Here is a 25,596-nt window from a genome sequence, read left to right on the forward strand (position 1 = left end):
AAAAGGAGAAACATCATAAGCAATCAGAGTGAAAATCATTATCAACAATGCAGAGGCGGTGTGACATTGTCGTTAAATGTATGGATTCCAGATGGCCTGGTTTGAATTCCAACTGTATGCCACTGAGAAAAGTACTGAGCCTCTCCATGACCCAGTTTCCTTATATATAAAATGAAGACAATAATGATGGTACCCACCTTTTAAAGTTGCTATAAGGAACAAATGAATTCATATTTGGAAAGTGCTCAGAACATTGCCGGCACATAGTAGTCATTATGTAAGTATTTGTTCAGTAATATTATTAGTAAAATAATAAGAGGGGACACAATTAGAAATGCAACAGAGATTAAAAGGATAATAAGAGAATATTTGGAATGACTTTATATTGTTTGAAAGCTTAGATAAAATGGGCAGATTCCTATAAAAATATAACTTTTTGAGACTAACCCAATTACAAATAGGAAATATGACTGGATATATTACCACTAAAGAAAGTGAATCAACAGTCTATGATATTCACAGAGGAATGTGCACACACACACCAGAACAAAATAGCTTTTCAAGCAAGTTCCACAAATTTTTCAAGAAAGAGATAAGTTTAATTTTCACAAATTCTTCTGGAAAAGAGAAAAAGCAGGAATATTTCCCAACTCATTTTATGAGGTTGGTGTAAACTTGACACTAGAACCAGACAAGGACAATATGAGGAAGGAAAAAATACATGTTAAACTAACTCACAGATGAAAAATCCTAAACAAAATATTAATGAAACCTAGCGATATACAGCAGCTTAACATGAGAAAATTTATTAATCTGTCATCTATTGTATTAATTAAATTAATGCTTAATTTAAAAAAGAAAAATCCACATAATCAAAATAGATTCAGGGTAAGCATTTGAGAAAATTAAATATCCTTTGGTGTGAGAAAATTCTTCCTCAACCTTCTGAAGGGTATATACAAAAACCTACAATAAATATTTTTTTTAACTGGTAAAACTGTAAAAATATATTTTTTTAAAAGTCAGGAAAAAGGCAGTAGGTCCAACACTCTTACAGCTTTGTATAGGACCTCCTGCGTAATGTGATAAGGAAGAGACGGGGACAGTAGGGAGGAACTGTAACGATTGGGGGAAAAAGATCCAACATTATTATTTGCAGTTGCATGGAAAATCCAAGAGAATCTATAGACTAACTCTTAGACCTAAATTCCATCAAGATTCCTGGATAAAGATTAATAGGCAAATACCAATACTATTTATCCAAGCCAGCAACAACCTGTTAGGACATATTTTATACACATATTTTATAGTGAGCATGTGCAATTACATTAGTTTCAGGTGTCTGCCACAGTGATTCGACAATTCTATACATTATAACATGTTCACCTTGATAAGTGTAGTCACCATCTGTCTACCATACAAAGTTATTACAATATTGTTGACTATATTCCCTATGCTGTACTTTTCTTCCCTGTGATTCATTTATTTGATAAGTAGACATTTCTACCTCTTAATCCCCTTAAGAATATGCTTAAAGATTACATTCATACTTGCAGCAAAAGCCATGAAGGAATAAAATCTAACAAAAGATGTGCAAAATCTTTTTGGGGAAAACTATAAAATTTTATGAAAAGACGTAAAAGAAAATGTCATAAATGTTTATCGATGGAAGACTCCGTATCATAAAGGTGTCAGCTCTTCCCACTTGCATCTCAATTGCTCTATATACTCAGTGTTAGTGCATGAAAAACCCTGAAGTTCCTACTGTAACCCTTAGTTGATTCTTTAATTCTTGAGAAAGAGGGAAGAAGTTGGATCTTAAAGGAGAAAAGAGGTGAGAGATTTGTTTTATCTTATAGCAAGACTTAAATCTGTAACAGTAAAAACAGTTTGGTACTGATCTGAGGATGGACCAGAATGCCCGAAAGAGATATACAAGTATATGGAATCGTGTGTTTGACTAACTAGGCATTTAGAATCAGGGGAGCAGGATGGGGGGAATGGCATATTCCATACAAGGTCGTGGGACAACTGATTATCCACAGGGAGAAAAAAAAAATTAAATTCCTGCAGGCCACCAGAAACAAAACAAAATTTATGACTTTATAGTGCTTTGAAATGGGGGTGGTAAGTACCCAGAATTAAGTACCCAGACAGGAAAGTGCAGTGCTGAAAAATCAGATCTGGACTCACAGCCTCAGACTGGGGCCGATCACCAATTCGGTCTTTAGAAAAGCAACTGCATTAAGCATTAAGCAACTGCAATGAATTTCAAGAAAGGCCCAGTTCCCTTGAGGAGGATAATTAAGTAAAAACATTGGCAAAGAGCAGTGAGAGAGGAGATATAAATGCATAATTTAAAGACAGTTCTGAAATTTAACATCTTGCTTTGAAGTGACCTGGACTCAGATGGTCATCGCTTCTGGAGTGAAGTATAAACGTGACTAGAGAACATTTGAGCTGCCATTCGGTCACACAACTGAAATAAAATAACCTGCTACCTCAAATCAGGTCGGATCAGACTCTCTAAGCAGTGCTCCCCTTTTGGACTTAAAACCCGTTAAGTGCTGGTTCCAAGCGTACCAGAAAGTTGATCAGGTTTTGTGAAATAGTGCTTGATCTCCAGTAAGCTAAGAGGAATTGTAGGTTATTCTGTAAAAACCCTAGGATAACTCACAACTCACCCGAGAACTAAGGTGACTTACTGTGGATGACTTTAATATCACCTTTGGACTAGCATACATAGGAAATGAGGTCATCAGTTGACATCATTTCTTTTGAACTTGAGCTGCTAGGTTTACTTTCTTCTACTAGGTGAGGTAAAGAGCAAAAATAGGATTCCTTGCCAGCCACACACACAAATATTCAAGATAACCTCAAATTTAAGCCTTAGCCTTTGTGTAAGGTTACTTTGTTTCCCTAGTCCACCTACCTGAATATTCTGGCAATATTGGTGCAGACATCCTTGTCAGCCACGTACTGTCCCATCACCATGCAGAGCTGAGGAAGGGCACTGATGCTCAGCAACTTACTTCTTGCGAGTGGTGAATCAACCAAGTTTCTCAATGTAGCAGTCATCTAGGATAAAAGAGTGTTTACACCATTTTTTTAAATTGGAAAATACAGTCACAGCAATCCGTATCACACAATTCATCCTACTGCAAACTTCATTAAATCAGTAGCAAAACCAAGCGCCTGTGAGGCTTCTCCTACCAGACAACATGGGCCTAAGGACAAATAGCATGAAATGAAAAAAAAAAAAGGAAAGAGAAAGAAAGAAAGAAAGAAGAAAGAAAGAAAGAAAGAAAGAAAGAAAGAAAGAAGAAAAAAAGAAAGAAGAAAAGAAAGAAATGAATACAAAGAAAGCCTACTATGGTTCAAAGGTAAAGAATGAGAAATTCAGGTTAAAAAGCAATTAGTATACCAAAACCCTAGGGTTAAATAAATCATCATCTGGGTTGGTTAATTGTCCCTCATAAGACTTTTCACTTTACTCTGCAACACGTCACATCAGTTCACAGATTAGAAACCTCTCATTCCATTATTTTAAGAGTGGCATCAAATACTGCTGTGGCCAAAGGATATTTAAGACCGTTAATTTCATTCATATTTGTCTTATTTTGTAAAAAAAATATTCAGGAAAACTATCTTTGTCTAAAAGTGGATTAGAGAATGGGGCTTCTGGGAGGCTCAGTTGGCGAAACATCTGCCTCTTGGTTTCAGTTCAGCTCATGACCTCAGGGTCATGAGATGGAGCCCCACGTTGGGCTCTACACAGGGAGTTGGCTTGCCCCTCTCTTTCTGCTCCTCCCCACCTTCTCTCTAAAATAAATAAACCAATCTATTTTAAAAAAAAAAGTGGAGAAGAGAATAATTTCAAAAATCCAATTTACTAAACATAAAGTTTAATAAACCTAATGCCGCGGTTCTCTAGTACTTTCAATACACAGTGTGATCTTTCCTCATGGAATAGATAGGACAAGGCAGGCTCTTGGTTAAGAAGAGTCAGCCTGGGGGTTGGACACTGGTCAAACCCCAGCCCCATCACTCACTAGCTTTGGTTAGCAAGTGACCCTCCCAGGGAACACTGTTCTCATCAGTAAAGTGGGGACAGTGATCGCTGCCCTGGGGTTGGGAGGACTCAACGAGACTTGCTGTGTGAAGGACACGGCCGACGCCTATCCCTTAGCAGGAGCTCAAACATCATCCACCCCATCTCCACCTGTGTGGTGGACTTCACACCCAAAATGCAGGAGAGACATCACCGGCCTTCGAGTCCAATGACGGAGATTCGAGTCCCAAATCTCTTTCTAGTTATGTGACCGAGACACCTACTCATTGCTCAACTTCCCCACTTTCTCATCTGTGAAACGCAGTCTCAATCGCACCCCACCTCCTGGGGTGGCTGTGTGTGTCAAACAGAAACATGTAGCATTGTTTGTGTGCACTGTAAAGCATTATGTAAATATAAAACTTCATTACAGCCATAGTTAATAGACTTTAAAGACAATTATTAAGATAAGGTATTTTGATTAGTTTTCCTTTGTCTCAACAGCAACAAAAAGATTTTTGATAAAATGTAACCGACTACCTTGAAAGCAGAGAAAATAAAAAGGATGCTTCAAGTAAATGTGTTTAAGTCTTCCGAAGTCAATTCAATGATACAGCAGTTCAGTAAGTTATTCCCTGAAATCTTCAGCATCCCAAACATTGGAGGGAAAGACAAACTCCTAGAATGTCCCCCTTCACCTTGAATCTACAACCCAGTCTCCTAAGCTAAGGAATGGTCTTCTGTGAAGGCTAATAAATCATTCTAGGCTTTCCAGGCCATCACCACTGTAAAATGGAAAATTCTCATCATCTGACCCTGGCTTTACCTGTTCTCCTTCTCTAGAGACAGCCCAGGCGCTCAAGCGCTGCTGGTTTACATCAGTCCAAGGAATGACTCACAAGCTTTCCCTCTCGGAGTCCAGAGAGCCCAGATGCCCAAGTAAATCCTGACCTGAAGCCAGGCAGTCAGAGGCTGTGGACTACCCATTCTAACAATCGTGCACATAAACACGTCCTCCTCCCTGCTCCCCAAGGCTTCACAGGTTGGGCACATCCATCTACAGCCATCCTCTTGCTCCCCACATTCAACTTCTGGCAAGGGACACTGTCAGCAAAAGGGATGGTAGTGTTCTTAGGAACTTTTGTTTTCTTGTTTCAGCCTCAGTTTTTCCCTCTCTTTCTCTCCACCATTTTTCTCATCTCATCAGAAAAAGTTAAAAGACAGCTCATGGCTCTTTTATTCCCAAAATGCAATTTTGATAAAGGGCCCAAATCCAGGGTGGAAGCACACATTTACGGGTGATACGCCACCTGACTTTAAATCCTTCCCCATTTGCTGCACGTGCCACATTGTGGGGAAGGAGCAGCGTTGACTGAGATCGGATACATCACATACTGGCAGGTGTGTCAGCCGTGAGGTTGGTAGAATAACTTATGCAAAACACATGCCACACATTTGCTAAATCCCTGGTAACACCTCAATACGTGACACCCCCATCAACCCAGCTGTTCAAGCTCCAAGCTCAGTGACGCCCCCTCCCCCAGAATCCTGTCTTTCTGCTCCCGGTCACCATAAGCTCTGCTGGCTTTTTGTCCATTTCTCCTGGGATAAATTCCATGTCCTGACTATGATCTACAAGGCCCTGTGTGATCTGACTCTTACCAACCCCTCAGACTTCATCTCATACCATATACCCATCACAAACTGCTGAAGGTTAGGTTATTTCATATTATGTTTTATTAGGTCCATTCCTCTATACTTGAAGGCTCAGTGAGGGCCCATACACTGTCTTTCCATCACTGTGCCTTTATACCCAAATCCAGTGCCTGGCACATAGTAGGTCCCCAATAAACATTTGTGGATGGAATGAATGAATGCATGGATACCCACGAAGGAAAGAGCAGGGTAAATAGAAAGGGAAGGATACCAGAAAGCCATGAATTAATCAGACAATATCTCTGAGGAGATGGATTTTAAGATGATTTTAAAGGAGCAGAGGAATAAAAAAATAATGGATAAAAGAAACATGGACTTTCTGGAGGGGGACCGGTTCCTGCGTGTTTGCTATACTATCTCATTTATTACAGCAGCTCCTTCCTAGGCTCTGAACTCTGGCCCCCTTCCCCTGCTCACACAGATGGGTCACCTGATCATCCCACCTCAAAACCCAACCTTCCCTGTCCAGAGGCCTCCTCTGACTTCTGGTGGCCTATCAAGCAAAATGCGGCTCTTAAAGATGCTGCTCACTCTCCACAGTGCAGTTCGCGCCTCCAGGCTCACCTCCTTCCCTCCTTCCCTCCCTTCCAACTCTGCACCACACTCACATCCTCGGACAGCCCCAGAATGGCCTCCTGGCTCCCACTCCTGCCTCTTCTCCGGCCTGCCCCTCTCCCGCTCCCTTCTCCGCACCAGCCCTGGCTCCCTTCCCGGTGCAGACTGGCCGGTGCCTGTCCCTTCCTCTTCCAGGTTAACCGACCATCCGGTCCACGTCTGTACCAGGCCCGACACAGAAGCCTCATCACTGTTCCACGCACCTCCTCTCCCACCGTTAGCTCCTTCGTGTACAAATGATTTCTTATCCCTCTTTGTACTCCCAGGATTACAAATAAAAAGCCCACAAAAAGCTGGCTGGCTGAAGCACAGAAGGAGGGGAGGGAAAAAAAGAGATGAGGAGGAGAAAGAAGAAAAGGAGGAAAAGGAGATGAAGGGACAAGGGAGCAAAAAGGAGGAGGACTTTCCCCTTTAAGAAGGCTCTGGCAAGAAAGCGCAGAGGATTAGCAGGGGCCTGGTGGTGAACCCGAGCCTAAAGCCCTGAGGGCTGTGGATGGGGGGGGGGGCACTGGGCAGAGGCAGCAATGCAGGCCCCCCATCTTCCCCCATCTTCCCCCATCTCGAGAGCTGGCTCTGAGCCTCGAATCTCATGCGGGGGTGGGGGTGGCGCTGACTGCCAAGCACAGGCCAGGGGCTGTTTCTGGGAAAAATGTATGAAGATGGGTGGGAGGGGAGTCTAGTTAAATACTGCGGGAACAGGAAAGGCCAATTTCTGGTCAACCCACTTAACTTCCAGCCTCGCTCCCACTTTTAACAGAGAAATCACGAACGAGTTTTCTCCCTCCCCCCACCAGGAAAGCCCACCCACAGGGCCTGCCCCCAAAGCAGGAGTTCACCCAAGTGCAGGCTTTAAGCTTGCGGAAGTGTATCCGGTCCTTAACTTTCTGTTCCAATGTATGTTGTTCCTGACTACCTAGTTATGTACTTTTCTGCTTTACTGTATATAATGCCTTAAATCCTTTAGGGCAGAAAAAGAAGTACAAGGTAGGTGGTTATGGAGATGCCCGGTGAGCTCGTAACAGGCTTACTGGACCAGCTCCTGAGTGTCACCTCACCAAGAAAGAGCAAACAGAAAAAACGTGTTTCGATTCCTTTCCTTCTCTTCCCATCTCCTAATGTGCAACTGCAGGGGGCAGCCAGGCAAGTGGGAGAAGAGAAAGGACAAGATCACAGAATTGATCATCTACAAGGAGGATGAATAAGAATTTGGCGTCCTGGCTTTTTAGCAGTTGCTAGGTGATGTCTGAGGCACCACCCTACAGCTTTGGTATATGCCAAGAAAGCAGCACTCTGCTGTGATTCCTGGTACTCATCTGCTCCTGACAACGGACCGAGTTCCACTCTACGACTTTAGGGTGCTTGTTTTTTTCTGAGGCTGCTGCTTCTCTCGGTTTCCCCAAATTCCCTGATCATAGGAGGTACTGGGCCCCACCGTCGATCAGAATCTCCAGGCAAAATGCCTGATGCGGTGGGCAAAGCTGTCCTGCCTAGCACCGAAAGCTCTCACTGTGTCGTCGACACCGGGAGACGCACTGTACAGGGAAAGATTATAGTGAGAAGTGACTGGATAACTCACAAAGGCTTTTCTTATTTATAAACAGCATTTTAGTGGAGCAAAACGCGAATTCAAAAGCATCTGTTTGGTTTTTTTTTGTTTCTTTCCAAATTGATTACGGGCGCTCAGTTATCAATTTCCAATATGTTTTCAACTCTTAATTGAAAAACCTTAGCAAACACAAGAAATGGTTGTCTTAAACGGTGAGGCCCCCCTGATGTATATCATGGAATTTAGGAGCGACAAGACAGGCCCAGAGCTGGGGCCTCATTCATGCAGCCTCTACTGCAGTGAGGTGTGCACAAGGCGTGGTGGGCGCAAGGTGGGGGATGCCGGTTGACTGACTTGAGCCCCCACACACTGCTCATCTCCGGGGTGGATGGCCCTCTCTCTTCCCTTTGCACTCTTCCTCCATCCGAATCCTCAGTCCCCAGGGAACTCACCAGCTCCTGCCCTAGAAGGCATCCAGCCACCATCAGGGCTGCCCCAGAGCACAGGGGCTGGTAGCCCACAGCCCACCACTGAACTTCTGTTTCAGTGCCTCAGAAGTTAAGCAGTCTTTTTGGCTAGCCTGGGAACTTTGCCATCAATCATGATATTGCTCCTTGGAGAAACATTTTCCCAATTTCAAAAACCAGCTTTCAAAGAAACCTCTGGAACATAATGCAATTAAAAAACCGCACCATTAATAGTTGGAAAGTTATTCTGTTTCCTCTACCAAAATCAGCATCGGGATTCAGTTTCATTTATTTTTATGCATTGAATGCGATTATGGAAAGAATTTGAGCAGCTCACTTTATGGTTCATAAAGCTGTGCTGTAAACTTGATCTCATTTGCTCCCTAAACCAGCCCCATGAGGCAGACAGGAAGGGTATTACGAGCCCTACTTTTTCAGATGAGGAAACTGAGTCTCCGAAAGCCCACCAGCTACCAGGTAGGTGGGCATCATAAGCTCCAACTCCTTGTCTGCTGTCTCCCCCCACTCCATTTGGCTGTCTCTAAAAGCATTTGTTATATTTCTCAATCATCTGGAATATCCATAACCAAAATCCCTCGAGCTTTATCTCAACTTAACTGCCAACTGCAAAATGGTTCGCTTCCCGCTGATGATGCGAAAGAATAAACACAGCCGCCAGAGACCGCAAACAGTGTCAAATGATTTAAGAACCAAAGCCACACCGTTTTCCAGCCTCAGCAAAACCATCTCCCTCTATTAATAAAAGCACATTCGTTTTCTGGATCTGTGCCCACTCGCAACCACATAGATGCCCAAACCAGGGCCTCTGTGGTAACCTGAGAAGTTTCATATTGTCTCCTATGATTCATACGGTCCTGGCTGAGACACGAGAAATCAATGACAAGATGCCACCATGCACATGAAACCGCTAGCACCCCGAATTCCTGAGCATTTTATTGGAGCTAAGACAGACGCATATGAAAGTAATAATCCTTAAAGCTCGATGATGATGCTTGGTGCCTGGCTATTGGGCCCCTCTGGCACATTCCTACCATGGGTGTCCGACTCCAGCAGGAAATGTTTCTATGCGCCTCAACCCCCCAGTGCCCTCTCCTGAGACCCTGTTGAACACCAGCCTTTGTTCATTCTTTGGTTACTGCCTCTATGTCGGTCACCCTGGTCAAATAAGTAGGTAGCTGATTCGGCTGGTGGTGGTTATTACATGTACAGCATACTGGAAATTGTGAACGTCGCATAGACTGTATAGCATGTCAGGGCGGTAAAATGAGGACACCGAGTCCGAGAGAGATAATGTAACACCAAGAACTACCAAGTAATAACATCAACTTCCCCGATTACCTGTGAAAGTCAGTGACGTTTCTTTTTTGCCACAACCGATCTGTCTACAGTGAAGAGGTGAGGCTGAGCAGAAAGGACAGCAATTAAGAAGCAAATGTCTCTCTCCCAAAACAATAGGCATAAGTGGGAATACTTATTTCCCACTCTTGATGTTCCTGTTGAAGAGATGTTCCTCTGCATGATACTCCTGGCCACTTCCTGATGGGGGGGCACAAGGTATCTCCTCTGCTCCTCCCGGGCCAGATGCAGCTAGTGATGAGGTGGCCAGGGCTAATGCAGGGGTTCGGGACTAGAATGCCTGCCTGCCTCAGCTGTAAATTATAGCTTCCAACTACAGTGACAATCTTCTCCCCGTCCCTATCTGCCTTAGTTTCTTTCTTACTTCCAGGTTCAAAACCCAAGGCACTACGTGACATGTCTGGGGACTCTGAGTGTCCCCAGATCTTTAGAATATGCCATCCCTGGGAAGTCCAAGGTGAACACGAGTTACAGATTCACAGGTCCTTCCCAAGAAAGGGAGGGGGAGTGAAGAGGAAGGGCCGGGGCTCTGACTGCCTATCCTCTCACGCCAATCGCATGAGTGAGTTATTAGTCATACTGCTGCTATTCCTTATAGAAAAGAAGCCTCCTAAGTAGCAAATAGCAGTCCCCTTCCCACAAACAAATACATCGTCACAAAATTAGCAAGCCTAACCAAGACCAAAGGTTGTGATGAAAAAAGTTTCATCTCATCTCAAACACAGTAAACTCTCAGCAAAATGAGCCAGAAATCGTACTCTAGTTAACAGCGTTGTACAATTTGCTGGTTTCAATAATGTACTGTAGTTACGTAAGATGTCACCATTGGGAGAAGCTAGATGATGGGGACACAGGACCTTTCTGTACTATTTTTTGCAACATCTTGTGGTGAACCTATACTTAGTTCAAAATAAAAGTTAAAAAGTAAAAAAGCCAGACACAAAACAGCACACACTGTATGTTCCATTTATATTAAACTCTAGAACAGGCAGGGCTTATCTATGGTGAAAGGGATCAGAAAAATGGTTCCCTTTGTGGGGTAGGAGAGTGGGGGTTAACTGGAAAGAGGTGGGAGAAAATTTCTGAGGTGTTGGAAATCTGCATCTTGATAGGGGTGTGTATTACACGGTTGTATGTTTTTGTCAAAACTCATCAAACGGGTTAGATCTGAACATTTTCCTGTATTAGAAATTATATGCCTCAATTAAAACAATAAAAAAATAAATGACCTCTTTTGCTGCTTCCTCTTCAAACAAAACCTTCAAAAAAGATGCTATAAAAATGTTTTTTTTTGTTTGATCATCAAATCTCCATTAATATCATAAGAATTTAAGAAATATTTTTTAAAAAGAACGCAAGAAATAGAATCATGGGGATATCTGCTCTCATAGGTATGCAGCTTATTTCCTCCAATTATCACAGCAAGGTTCTATCAGGTGGAAATCATTGCCTTGGTTCTGATTTTATGGTCTGAAAGGTAGGCTTCCCATTGGCAAGGGTAGGCCAGAGAAAGAGCTAACATACTTTCCTACTTAAGTATGCATACTCATAATAATTAACTGCTGAAATATGTATTCATATCTACATTTTAAAACTATTAAATATAACTAAAGCAAGATTTAAGTGACCCCAACCACCTTGGTACAGTCGTTAATTACTAATATTATGTAAATCACAGCCTCATTGAATCTCCAGACTTCAGTCAAAGGCATCTCTTAAATTCCCCAAATCCTTGAAGCAGAGAATAGTTGACTCTGAGACTGGGGGTCCATTAAGTACCCAGAATCCCACGCTGTTGAGAGAACACCCCCTTCCAATTTTAGTTTCTATTCAGCATGGTTCTCCACATAGCTTCTCAAAGAAAGAAAAATGAAAAAGATCCAAGATTTGAAATCCACCCCTAACACTGCCATCTTAATTTCTTATGATTCCCTTTTCCTCATCAGAATAAACTGCTCTTTGAAGCTTCAGGTGTTGGTAATTCTGATTTTATTTTGTTTAATAAATTTCTGAAAAAAAAATGTCTGCTGAGTGCCTATCATGTGGCAAATATGTGCCATGTCCTATTCTCTCATTTAATTTTTCCAATTATCCATTAAGCTGGTCCTTTATTTTTTTAAAAATATTTTATTTACTTATTTGAGATAGAGAAAGAGCACATATGCATGAGCTTGGGGAGGGCACAGGGAAAGGGAGAAGGAGAGAATCTCAAGCAGACTCCGAGCTGAGCACAGAGCCCGACTCAGGGCTCAATCTCATGACCCTGAGATCATGACCTGAGCCAAACCAAGAGTCAGATGCCCAACCAACTGAGCCACCCAAGGGCCCTTAAACTGGTCCTTTAAAGATGAGAAAGGGAAGGCTCAGCGACTGAGAAGCACTGATAGGGTGAGAGCTCAAAGGCCAGCTTAGGCCTCTGCCTTCCTCACTAGAAAGCCCTGTCCCAGCACCAGGTACAAAGCCAAATGGACCATCAGGATCTTGAAGACATGATAGAGGAGCTGAACACAGAATACAGCAATGAACTCAGATCAGTCGAAGCAGGGAGTTTACTCTAGGGCTTAGAAATGTTTCTTAAAAAAAAAAAAAAATCAACCATATCAAAACACCTTTTAATTAAAAAATACAGATATTTAAAAAACTCATCCAAGCTTCAAAGAGCATGGACCGCTAGCGATAGGACTCCATCCCATCTGCCTACTCAAACTTCTGCATACAAAGGAGCAGAAGCCCTCTTCTGGTGAATGTTCTCTGTAGCATTTGCCAAAGCTGACCAAGACCAACCCAATTCATGCTTTAAGATCTCTACTCTCCTGGACATTGTCCTTTCTTAGTTTTCTGGCCACTTCTTTTTTCTATTTTTCTTTCCCATTCCACAAATTTGGTCATTCTATAAAAGCTGTTCTCAGCCCTCCTCTATAATCTTTCTCTACTCTCCCCTTGAGTAAGTAACTTCATTGTCTTTCTTGACTTCAACTATCACCTCCATGCAGATGACCTGAAATCTGCTTTCTCAGCTTTACTTTCTCTGCTAAGTTCATAACTCTGATTGCTTACCAGACAGCCCCACTTGGCTATTCTTTGGGCACCTTAAAGTTTTCAATGAGGACTAATTACATAATTTCCTCCTCTCACCAAATCAGTTCCTTGCACAACTCTCCATTTTCTGAACCATCCAGGCTCAAAATGTCTGAGTCATCTCTTCATTTAATTCACTTTCCTTTTCCCCAAACTCAAGCCAAGGTGAAGAATGGAGCAGGGATTGACAAGGGCCAGGAGGACTAATATAACCGAGAAATGTTCTCTTAAAAAAAGGAAGAAGATGACATGAGAGATGCACTGAGCAAAAGAGGGAGAAAGATTAGGATTTGAAGGACCTTCTGGGGTGACACTTGCAGGCTTTGAGGCCAAAGAAGTGAATTGGGCACTAGAGGAAGGGAGAGAAGTAAACCATGTTATCTGGGTGCTGAAAAATAGTCTAACTTTAAAAATGTTGTATCTGAAGCAGGGAATGAAAGAATACACTTCTCTGTGGATTGAACTCAAAATCAAATGAGTCAGGCTGTAAAGAAGAAAGGTTGGAAATACAAAGGAATGAAAAAATAGGAATGCGAGTTCAAGACAGGCTGGGTTTTAACAGTTTCATTATGTACCTATAAATCACCTAACTATAAATGTGATACCTTGAGATTTTCCTCAATTACAGTCAAGCAGCTTTGTGCACAATGTTCTCAAAATGAGAGAGGACAGATGAGACACCAGGAGAATCCGGGCTTGGTTGTGATTTTGACACACACAGAAGACTGTTCTCCATTCCCCAGGAAGTGGGGGCATGATGGAGACCACAACAGACTTGCTGATGGAGGGGACTCCAGCAGTTCCCCTGTGTCATGCCTTCCCAAATGTTAGCCTTTAGAAGTCAGAGACAAACATCTGATAATCCATTCTAGATCAACATTGGCAAGTCCCTATTTCTGTGTTGGTTACCTCTTTGGGTGATGCAATTCACTACTGGTGGTTAGGGGGCCTTGCCTTTTACCTGGCCTATATTTCCCTTTTTCCAAGTTTTGGGGAACTCTCCTGAAATTCTATATTCTGGAATTCAGTAAACACGCACAGTGGAACCTTCTTTACTCTTGTAATTTTACAGACAAAGTCATAGCTCCAGTTTTGTGAGACTGGGAGTATTACTACTTCCACTTGGTGCACAGGTGGTGGCCCTCAGATCCTCTGAGCGGCCACACTCACCCTCTTAAAATGCTATTAAGTATCTGATCAGCAGAACTGAAGGCATCATCGAATGTGTAGAAAAACCATGATCTTGTAGAAGAATAAGGCATCAGAATACTATTATCTGGACACGGGGGTCTCCAAAAAGTAGGTCCCTACTGGCAGCTGTCCTGTCCTCTTCTGTCTTCCTCACCATCCGGAACACACCTGGCACCGAGCAGCCCCTCCACTAACACCTGTGAAATCAATGTCTCTTGATTTTGGCCACACAGTGATAAGTATCACCACATATGAATATAAGATAGATATACAAGAAACAACATAAAGAAACCCTTCAAAATCTCAAAACTTCCATGTTTTTCCTGTAAGCAGCATTAGCCCAGAGGCTGTGGAGGAGCTTTTCTTCCATATCCATTCAATGACCTCCTTCCTTTTAGCTCCATTACTATCGGCCTCAAATCTAATAACTACAGTGACGTCCCTTAACCCGGGCTACCGTGTGTGAGACCTTAACCCTCCAGTCTGTTCCTACCACTGATATGTTCCCTTCCCCTCACTTTTTGGCTTTTTGGTCCTTATCAATTTAGTATCTCGTGTACCTTCATCCTTCTGCCTCTTGGATCTCATCACTTTCTCCCCACGCACTCACCTCCAACGGCTCCTCCAAGTCCACCCTCTACAGCCTGGTGTTTGAGACTTAGGGCTGTGGCCTATGACTCTCACCGACGCTCACAGAACCCCTCTGGCTCTGCAGCCTGTGTCAAACACACCTTCATCCCTTTCCCTTTGTGCCAGGTTCCCAAATCCTATACAACCTTCAGGCTCCAGCTTCCAGGCATCCAAGAAGGCAGCTTTAGGGAAACACGAGGACTCTAGCATTTGTGCCAGAGACTGGAATGTGTACAGTTTTATAAATAGGAGGTCCCCAGAAAGTGTGCTAAAGCTATTGAGGTTCTCCGGGTTGAAAGTCATCAAAAGAGGACATCGCACCTGTCCAATGCCGCCTGCCTTTGTCTTTTTCGCCTTGCCATGTTCTCTGTGGCTGACAGACATTTTATTGGTGCAGCCATGGTGATTAACTTATTTTTGTTCTGTTGAATAAAGTTGCTTTTTAAAAATGTCTCATGAGCTAGAGTTACCAAGTTCTGAAAACTAGTGTGAATAAATAATCCTGAATATGTCCAGATCTGTGTGGTTGAATTTGTACCTGAGCTGGCTAGTGAAGAGCCAGTCAGTGTTACATATTCACAGGAGTAGATTTTCAGCTGCTCTTCTGCTGAGGTCATGTTGCTTACATTTTATCAATCATATATAAAATGGCTTTTCTTCATTTTAATTAAATATGAGGGAATGTCTAGTTCAGGGGGTCCTGCAGATGAAATAGCCCAAAACAATATCCCCTTCCTCTCCAGGGCTGTAAACACACACACACACAGAGTGACATTGTATAGCTGATGCAAATGGGGCTTGGTGACCACAGGGGGAGCACATGCTTAGGTGGTGGCACTTTCTCCTGCTGGACTGTACTCCAGGGAGAAACCTCAGGCATGTTAAGCCTCGCCCAAGCCAGATCCTAGGCAGGCTCAGAGGAGGGCTCTGGAGACAAAGGCAGTGTCTGGTGAGTGGTGGCAGGGAGTGAGAAAGAAGTTACTGCAGTGTCCCTCCTTACACCACCAGGAAGGGGGCATGGATGTCAGGAAAGGAAAAAGGCATCTAACCTAGTGAGTCAGTTTGCATCGAAGAATGCTGAATGGAGGGAAAAAGAAAGACAAGAGGACCACGGGCACTAGTACTGCCCTCACTGCTATACCAGAGGTCCTACTTCTGAGCTGGATATATTTTAGGTCACAGTGATACTCAATGTTTCTTTTTACCAACTGATCTTACTTCTACATACTATATATTTTGTCACAAATATATAAATATAATATAAAAATAAATAAAATATATACATTGTATAATTATTCAATGTATATATTTACAATATAATATATACATTGTATATATATTTACAATATAATATATACAATACAATATAATTGTATATTTACATTTACAAATGTAAATATACAATTATACAATGTATATATTTTATTTATGTATGTATTTTATTCTATATTCTATGATATATTTATTTTTACATATGTATATAAATGGGTTAGAAAGAGCTTTTTTATTTTATTTTGTTTTTTTAAGATTTTATTTATTTATTTCAGAAGGAGAGAGCGCATGTGCATGAGCATGAGCAGCGGGGAGGAGCAGAGGGAGAAGCAGACGCTCCACTGAGCAGGGAGCCCGATGTGGGTCTCAATCACAGGACCCTGGGACCATGAGCCGAGCCTAAGGCAGCTGCTCAACTCAAGCCACCCAGGCACCCTGGAAAGAGCTTTTTTAATAAGACAAGAATTCTAGAAGGCATTGCACAAAAATTAAAAAGAGTAAACACCTCAATAGGAGAACAGTTCAGAATTTGATGTATATCTTTATCACAGAATATTATGTAGTCATTAAAAAAATGTAAAATAAACCTACAACAGGTTCATACTATGTATTGTTACATGAGAACACAGGTGTGCATAGACTGTCTCATTTTTGAAAACCTATGATTATGTTAAAAGGTGATCACATCAGTGTGAACAGTGTTGGCTAACTGGTTGGAAGAGGAGAAATGAGGAAGGAAGAGAGTAATGGAAAATAAGCAAAAACAACTATTAAAAATAAGATGGTCTGTGATAAAAAGCAAGAATTATATAAAATTATACATATGTAAGTATATATATATATATGCATAAAAATGCAATGGAAGAATGGTTACTAAGATGTGTTATTCCAGGGTAAAAATATGATTTTACACTTTTACTTCTACTTTTTTTGCATTTACATCAGGAAATATAATAATCATATAACCAAAATAATTATTTTCATTGAGGAAAAATTTTGATTAACTCACTAATAATACTGGCTGTATGAAAATAATGTTTCTAAGTCTTCCTAGACAAAAGATGGCACATCCAGAAGAATTTTGAATCATTCACAACTAAAAGGGGTTTTCATAATCTTTTTTCAAAATGGAAAAAAAAAAAAAAATGGAGACAGACCACGAAGGCCAAAATTAATGATCATCATAAACACTTTAAGCATCTTTAAGGCAGGGCTTAAATCTAATTTTTAACACACTTTCCCAAAGGCTCCAAGCACTCTGAGTGCTCAATCAATCCTTGTTAATTGACAAGCACATTTCAAATCTCATGAATTATTACATCAAAGATGCTATTATCTGATATACAAATGCTATTAAAAAGTAAAATCTCATCTAAAAATGAATATGAGAGCTGAAGCAGCTCCAGTGAAAACAATTTAACTATGAAATTAAATCTGCCACAAAATAAGTAATAAAACTAACACATAACAAATGTTTTTCATCTTGCCCCTGGTCATATTAAATGTATCTAGTTTTGCTACCTTCATTCCTGTAGTCTCAGGCCTGCAGGTCATCTACACACCCCCCAACTACTGTCCACTCAATATCATTAACTTTTGCTTTTTATTGCAGATACAAGATTCAAGACATTAGCTACCCATCCTCATGAACAATATCCAGTCTTGGAAATTCTAAAGATTAAAAACTCTGCCTGCTAAAATTCTGATTATAGCATACAATTGTTTTATGGCATGATGCTACTTTTTTTATTCTCCTAGGCCTGCTTTCTCTGCAGGGTAGCAGAAACGGATGTTGAAGCTGTGTAGTGAGATGCTCCGTGAAAAGTCACTGAATAGGGGCACCTGGGTGGCTCAGTCGGTAAAGCATCTGGCTCTTGATTTTGGCTCAGATCATGATCTCAGCCAGGATCGTGAGATGGAGCCCTGAGTCAGACTTCACGCTCAGTGAGGAGTCTGCTTGATATCTCAATCTCCCTCTGCCTCTCCCTCTCGCTCTTTCTCTCTCTCTCTCAAATAAATAAATATATAAATCTTAAAGAAAAAAAAAAAGCTATGGACTAGCCTTTCCAAGGAAACAGGTACACACACACACACACACACACACACACACACACACACGGGGTGGGTGGGGGGCAGCGGCTGCTTCTCTTGATCCCCAATGCCGGGCACTCCCACCTGGCTGTAAGCAACCACCTGTTACACACCCCCGCCCCCGCAGTAACTGATATTACTGATTTTACACATATAATCTTTTCAAGTAAAATACTCACTTGGACTAATAAGTGGCCTGAGTTAGGTAAACATGTACCACATTTCTTGGTGTTCTCATTTATTTGCTTTATCAAATTCATCAATATTTCCACAGCATCTTTGCTGATCATTTCATCGAGAAATCCTGGATTTCCAGAAATGAATTTGATAGCCCCCATACAGTATAAAAAAGCTTCAGTGTTAGTTTGTAGATCTTCACTTCTCAGGACTTCCAATAATGATTCTGTAAAAAAAGACGAATTACTACAAATGTGTAATAGCTGGAGAGAGACATTTTAAGGCATTGGTATGTGAACATCAAATACAATTTGTAAAATGTTAGTCAGAACCTACATCCAAATGCTTGTTACGTGTTACTCGTGTGGTATAAAAAGAGAAGCTTATTTGTAGCTCAGACAAATCTCTGTAAATAGTAATGAGAGCAAAAGGATGGGATTATTAATACATAAATACGAACAGGTTCTTTTCATTAAAATGCCATTTCTTGCCTCTTACTAATATTTACCATCCTTTATTTTTAGTTACAAAAATGTTGAGTTATTACAGAACAGTTGATAGTTAAGACAATTTAAGAGTAAAATTTCAACAAATTTGTCAGCACCTTTCTTTGTTCCTGTCTGCTGGGGTCAAAAAAAAAAAAAAAAAGAGATCATTTACCCTTTGTCACAAAAAGACAATTCAGGGCATTTTCCTTGTTGCTGCCTTGCCTTAGATCAGCAATGCAAATTCACAGAAGATTTTTATTGAGGTAACTAAGCATCTTAATTATTTAAGGGTATATTAAATGGTTTTAGCTAGGAAGTAAGAGTGTAATAAAATTTCTCTACCTACATATCTGAAACACGTTTGAGGCACTTTGATGTCAAATGTCTACAACAGCTGTCTTCCAGTTTGTTCCAGATTTGAGCCACTCCTACTACATCAAAAGCCCAAAACTTTTGATTATGTCAAATACCATTAAATGTATTTTGTCTTATGGTCAATCCAAGACAAGGAAATGGTTTTTTAAGTAGGGAACACTTGAGAAAGTCACAAAATGTTACTACAGGCATTTAAAACAAATAGGCAACTTTCCTTCTTGGCTCCAAAGACTACATTAAGCAGAATGCGGAAAACACAGAGAAGGACAGAGCAAAACTAGGCATCACATAACTTTTCTGGATATTACTAGAAAATAAAATATTCTGGCTACCATCAATGATAACTTTGCTCCCCAATTTCTCACTTGTACTCAAGGGCAACACTGGCTCAGGGGTAGCACCGAACGATACTTACCCAGAATGCTGTCATTTTCAATCAGAGAGTCATTCTTCTCACTCCTGCTAATTTTAAATATAAGTTTGCAGACATTAAGAAGATTCTTTCTACTCACTTTAAGCTGCAGAGAAAGAAAACACTTACGTTTTTATTGCAGAGGGAATTAGAGATGCACCATCATTTTTTAACACAAACATCTATTTTTAAAGTGCTGCAAGGGTATATTTTTAAAACATAAAGAACAATTCTAAATTTAGGCTACATATTTACCAACTATAGTATTTAATTACCTCACTTATGGTAAATATGATATAAATGATCCTTAGGGTAAGCATGCTCTACTGATAAGTATTTACTTCTTTATAAAGTCTCATCCTTATACAATGAGATTATTAGTTACTTTTTAAAGAGTATATGAGGATAAAAGGGGGAAGGATGTTGATCAATTTAATTAAATGGAGTAATTGCTTTAATATACAAGAGTAAAGGAAGATGGATAACAAAAAAATTCAGATTAGATTAATTTAGAAAAGAATACCTAGTAGGGGTGAAGGAAAGATAAGAAAGGAGGAAGGTATGATTCTCTATTGTTTGTATAAAAGAAAACAAAAAAGTAATATTCTTGGGTTAGATAACACATATATATTTATTTTAGATGCTCTATTTGGAATGCTTTTAGATAATAGCAAGTAGTGTTCAAAACTTAAAATTACCTTCTAAATCATACAAAAATATTCAAGTAAATTAAACACAGGGGCAATAAGAAACTATACTTAAAAAAAAAGAAAGCACAGTAGAGGACGACTAACTACATCAAGTAGTCTCAATTAGCTGTATATTTGTCTAAAGTAGTAAAAATTAAAAATAAAAATATCCTAAGTGTCCTATATTAGGGAATAATTTAATAAATTATGGAACAATACCATTCATATTAAGGAGTCACAGAAAGGGTAACTGTGAATATCATGTTTAAAAAGAAGACATTTATAACTTACTGTTAGATGGGAATATTATATGCCCCCATTGCAAGAATGTAAAATATATTTGTAGGAATGAGGTCATTTGAGCAAACACATACATCTGTGTGATAAAGGATGGCGTATGGGTCATTATTTTATCATTAAAAAGTATCTTTAAAATTACCTTCAATATTGTTTATTAATGACTTTCCAGTTAGTTGAAAAAAAAGATAATGGAATCTATCAGACATGTTTTTAAAGATTCATTCTGTGTTCGATCCACCAATATTAATGAACTCCTACTGTGTACCAGGCACAGTGCTGTTCACTGTAGGAGACATGAGGATCAGCATGAACAGCCTCATGTCTGAGGGGCAGAGGGAGGGAAGCATTATTCACAGAGCAGCGCAGCATCCCTCTGCCTCCCTGCTCAGGGCCCTCTCCAGGTTATCTCAGAGGGACCTTATAACTTAGGAACTGTCATTTCCATTTTGCACCTGGGGAGTCTCTGTGAGTATTAAAAATGCAGATCCTGGGCTGCCAGGCTGGCTCTGTTGCATCAGAATCTGCTTTTTTTTTTTTTTTTTAAGATTGTATTTATTTATTCATGAGAGACACAGAGAGAGGCAGAGACATAGGTAGAGGGAGATGCAGGCTCCCTGCAGGGAGCCCCATATGGAACTCCATCCTAGGACCCCAGGGATCACACCCTGAGCCAAAGACAGCGGCTCAACCACTGAGCCACCCAGGTGCCCCCAGAATCTGCATTTGAACAAGCTCCCCAGAGATCCAGTGCACGTGCAAGTCTGAGAAGCTCTGTTGTGGAAGCATCAGAAACTGTTCTATGAGGCAGGATGGTGATTCCTTCTGTTTTCAGAAGGGAAAAGGATATGAGAAAAAAATGTAATGTTCAGGTATTCAAAAAAATTATTTAAAAACCCAGTAAATAAGCTGACTAAAGACAATAGAAATAAATTCTACATCAATGGAAATACATATTGTCCTTAATACTTGGGAATATATTTTAATTAGTTAACTATCTTCCACTACATCATGAGCCTTTGGGGGGGGGGGGCGCTACATGATATGTAGCATGAGTTACATATATACTTAATAAAATGAGTTGAAGAAATAAATGAATACAACTAACCTCACCGCCCCCCCCAAGTCTTCCGTTTTTAGTGAAAAGTGACAAAGGGAAAATAACAACATATATCAGGGTTTCCATTAAAAATCAGACAAACAAAAAAACGATCATTTCCAAGCCTGCTGCAAGGTCAGTTTACATCCAAAGCACATTCCTATACCTTCTCTTTTGGTGACTGTAAAACTATGACTGAGATGTGAAAAGATAATAAAATATTAAATCATATGCAAGGAACATAGACTACCTAACATAAAACGGCTCTTTCCGCCCCACGCTGTCCGTTCCCTTTCCTGTGCGTTCCACTGTGCCCTCAGTACTCAGCCTCCCCTCGGGTGTTCTGTTGATCAGAGTCTCTCCTGCTACATGCCAGCTGGGGAGGCAGGGACAATTTTATTCCCTGTATTCCAATGTCAGGAGTCCCTGGCACAAAGTAAGCTCTTGCAGTGGGATGGTTTATTTCTTACCTTAAAAATAGCAGTCTTTTCTATTTGAAGCAAACTTGGAAAATTAAAGAGAAGTTTTAAAACACTTATAATACTATTACTATATATAATCACTGTTGACAGACTGTTGGGTTGTTTTTATTTTTTCACCCTCTGTATAGGGAATTAGATTTTTTTTTTTTGGCCTCCTGAATATAGTTGCATTCATAGTATATATGTTTGTACTCAAAAAATTCTTAATATAGACTGGTACATGTTTGTAAGATCTTTTGATACAAAGGTTAAAATTAAATGGCTGTCTGGCAAAACCTCTAACTTACTTAACCAAAAAAAAAAAAAAAAAAGGAAGAAGTCAGAACAATTGACATGATGTTCACTGAATATGTTTAACTATAAATAATTGTAAATGTAAGGCTAAATTGGTAGGTAAAATATTGGCAGAAATTAGAGAAGATATTAAAAACATCTTAGTTCCATATATCTTTTTTTTTTTTTTTTGCTGATTTTTTTTTTCCTTTGACAGTTTTTATGATGTGGTCTTTTTAAAACTTACATAGAATTCCATCACCAAGCCCTGTGCAAAACAAGGTCTTGCTTGGAACATTAGGGTAGATTCAGGTAGCAGATGGGAAGTCGGGCTTGATGGCCTTGAAGGTCCCTCCCGACCTGGTTCTGTAGTTCATCAGAAGGAACAGCCTGCCCATCTCTGCACTGGGAGGGCAGCCTAGCACAATCACCCCTGATTCATTCAGCAAGGCAGTCAAGGTCCCACAGAGAGCTTTATCTAATCAAATTTCGTTCAGAATGCCATCACCGCCTGGCACATCACTTAGCCTTTTACCCTAAAATAGTTCAACTGTGTCATTCATAGAATTAATTTGAATGGCACCCTTAATAACCAAAATAATATTTTCTCTGCAAAGCATTGATGAATTCATGGCATTTTCTTCCTTTCTCTCTCTCTCTCTCATTTATCTATTTTTTTTGGCTTGGTATGGAGCAAAATGTCTAGGATCCAGATGAACAACCAAAGGTCGCGTTGATCCCTCAGTAACCGGCAGCGTGGGTCTACCCAGGGCAGCTACCCTGGTGGAAACTTCCAGCCTCACACAGGGGCTCTCCTGGGCCCAGGGGGCACCCCAAATCCAAGGCCAGAGAGGAAATGGGGTGAGCACGCTGGTATCTTTTCATCTCTACCTACCACTTTTTTTTTCAAGCTTTTATTTAAATTCTCGTTAGTTAACATACAGTCTACCTACAACTTTAAATTCCATTGTTTCTGTGGCTCATGCTCTTTTTTGTTTCATTAAAGCTGATTAATTAATCACTTACCCTCAATGAGGGGAGTAAAAGGCTACCGAAATCACCATTTCAAAGAAATGTTACTTTCAGAGTCAAATATCATATCAAAGCTTCTTAAAAGAGGGTGAATCGTTTGTGAGGACAGCTAAATAAGAATGTAGCTTCTCCAAAAGCATCGCAAAGGCTATTGTAGTCAGAATATTCGGGAAATACATCAAAATCAGGAACCGTGGGCATTCTCACGAAACTCTCAGTAAGTATGCCAATGCTCACCTTCACTGTGTACTTTCAGACTTTAAATTGTATGAATTATGGGTGTTAACATAATAGCTTTTACTTTTATGAGACCAGGTAAACAAAGCTTCATTCATTTGTTTTAGCGGCTCTTTTAGAAGGTCCTATAATAACTGTGTCTTATCTTGTTTCCAACTGCTTATGGCTGGGACAACAAAGTGCTCCCCTCAAACAATGATATCATTTTGTTCGAGACAGAGTTTATTCAGACTTTTATTTGGTGTCTGGCCTTTTCTTCTAACACCTCCCGGGAGCCTTCTGTTACCACCTTCCCATGACCGCATGCAGCTGTTTCTCTGGTTCACACTGGTTCATAAAGCACCTGGCCAGTGTGTCTGTGGCCCACGTTACCCTAAGTTATTTATTAAATCATGTAGCAGAATCCAGCACTCAGCAGAAACCGTAGGGCAGAAACCACAGCTTGCATTCTCTGATACTCATCACCAGTCAGGTTACTTGAAGAACTGTTTTGAATGGATTTGCCTATTGTCACCTTTTGTAAAAACCTAGCTGCGGTCCAAATACAGGAGTTTATTTGAATATTTTCCACGTACTCAGCCTTAGTGCCTTGGATATAGTACTTCCTAGTCAAATTCTGAGATGCCAATTTATTAACCTGAATTTTTTTTTCAAGACTCTAAACGCACACACCACATTTCTAATGTTCTTTGTAATATTTACAAATAAAGTGTTAAATAAAACTTTCATGTGCTACAGTCTACTAGACCAGAGGAAAGAAAAACTTACTGCTAGAATAATTTTTGCAAGTTTAAGGCTGAGCACGTCTGAACCAATATCAACTAGTTTATATAGGGTCTTCAGGAGAATACTTCTTCTCTTAAATTTATTTCCAAGCATGTTTCCTTCCTCTAAAGCGTGATGAAGTTGTGTGCAAGCAGCACAAATCGTTTCAATGTTTTCTTCTGTCAGAGCAAAGAGAGTAAAGCAGCACTTACTAATTAAGGTCAAGCTTTCAAGGGTGTCAAACACAGTGTAAGTAAAACCCCATAATTATTTCCCCGAACATCTTCAAATTCCTGAATGATGCTTTTTCCCTTCTCTTGTAATTTCCATCTACCTGATTTTTTTTTTCACCTTGTTGACCCACCTCCTACCATGTTGACTTATTTACTAATCAGTCAGCTTATCTAGAACACACAGTCTTTCAAAGAGCCTATTGAAGAATGGAATGGCACCTATTCCAGTTGGTTCGCTGTATTCCAAATGCCTCCACCTCATGGTGCTCGGCTCAGTCTCAGGGAAGCACAACACTGTGTCTCCACCTCCAACCCTTTGGGGCATAGTTCCACTGGCCTAGAATGTTCTCCTCACCTTCATCCCTACTGATTTTGGTCCATCAAAGCTCTGTTTACATTCTGGCTCCTCCAGAAAAGACGTACCGTTCCACATTCCACAAACATTACTTGGCACTCTGTCATTTTTCACATACATATATATGTATGTTCTGTTATATGAGCAGTGCCCTCAGATAGATGTCACACTAAGTGCAGAGGAGTCATGTCTTTGCATCTTTGGATCAACAGAGCATGGTACAGTGAGAAGCCTGGACTGACAATCTATAACATGGTCTAATATATACTCATTTTCTAATATATCTGCTGATGAAAACGGTGATCAATATTTTTTTTTGAGAGAACAATGCTCATTACCTGAGGAAAGAAGGTCCAAAGGGAATAAAAATCTCAAAATGCCACCTTATCCACTATTATTTGCAGGTGGTTATTACAAGACAGGAGGATAAAATGAAGACTTTAGTTGGGAAATAGGAGAAACCTAGAACATTTTCTTTTATAGTGAGAATTCTGAGGACAGCAATCTTTGGCAGTGATAGCCATACCCACAGGCATACAAGGAAGAAAAACTAGCACATAAAATGGAATGTAAGGGGAAATCTAAGAATCCAAGTCTAAGATATTCAGTTGAAAACTATTATCTGATAGATTCCATCACAAAATTTAA

General features: G+C 40.4%; 1 protein-coding gene across 5 annotated transcripts in view; it reads right to left on the reverse strand.

The window, feature by feature from the left end:
• The window catches only part of ARMC2 (armadillo repeat containing 2), a 103,630-nt gene that overhangs the window by 30,902 nt on the left and 47,132 nt on the right, over nucleotides 1-25,596 (reverse strand). For all 5 annotated transcript variants that reach the window (XR_013382878.1, XM_077902853.1, XM_077902854.1 and 2 more), the window contains 4 exons: nucleotides 24,364-24,539; nucleotides 19,490-19,592; nucleotides 18,214-18,437; nucleotides 2,933-3,078 (listed from right to left, as the gene is read on the reverse strand). Coding sequence is in view for 4 of the 5 variants with exons in the window: in XM_077902853.1 (XP_077758979.1) it covers nucleotides 2,933-3,078; nucleotides 18,214-18,437; nucleotides 19,490-19,592; nucleotides 24,364-24,539 (649 nt within the window). In the remaining variant the exon portion in view is untranslated. The remainder of the gene's footprint in view (nucleotides 1-2,932; nucleotides 3,079-18,213; nucleotides 18,438-19,489; nucleotides 19,593-24,363; nucleotides 24,540-25,596) is intronic.

This window comes from Canis aureus, chromosome 7 (assembly GCF_053574225.1).
Source record: "Canis aureus isolate CA01 chromosome 7, VMU_Caureus_v.1.0, whole genome shotgun sequence".
Classification (NCBI taxonomy): Eukaryota; Metazoa; Chordata; class Mammalia; order Carnivora; family Canidae; genus Canis; species Canis aureus.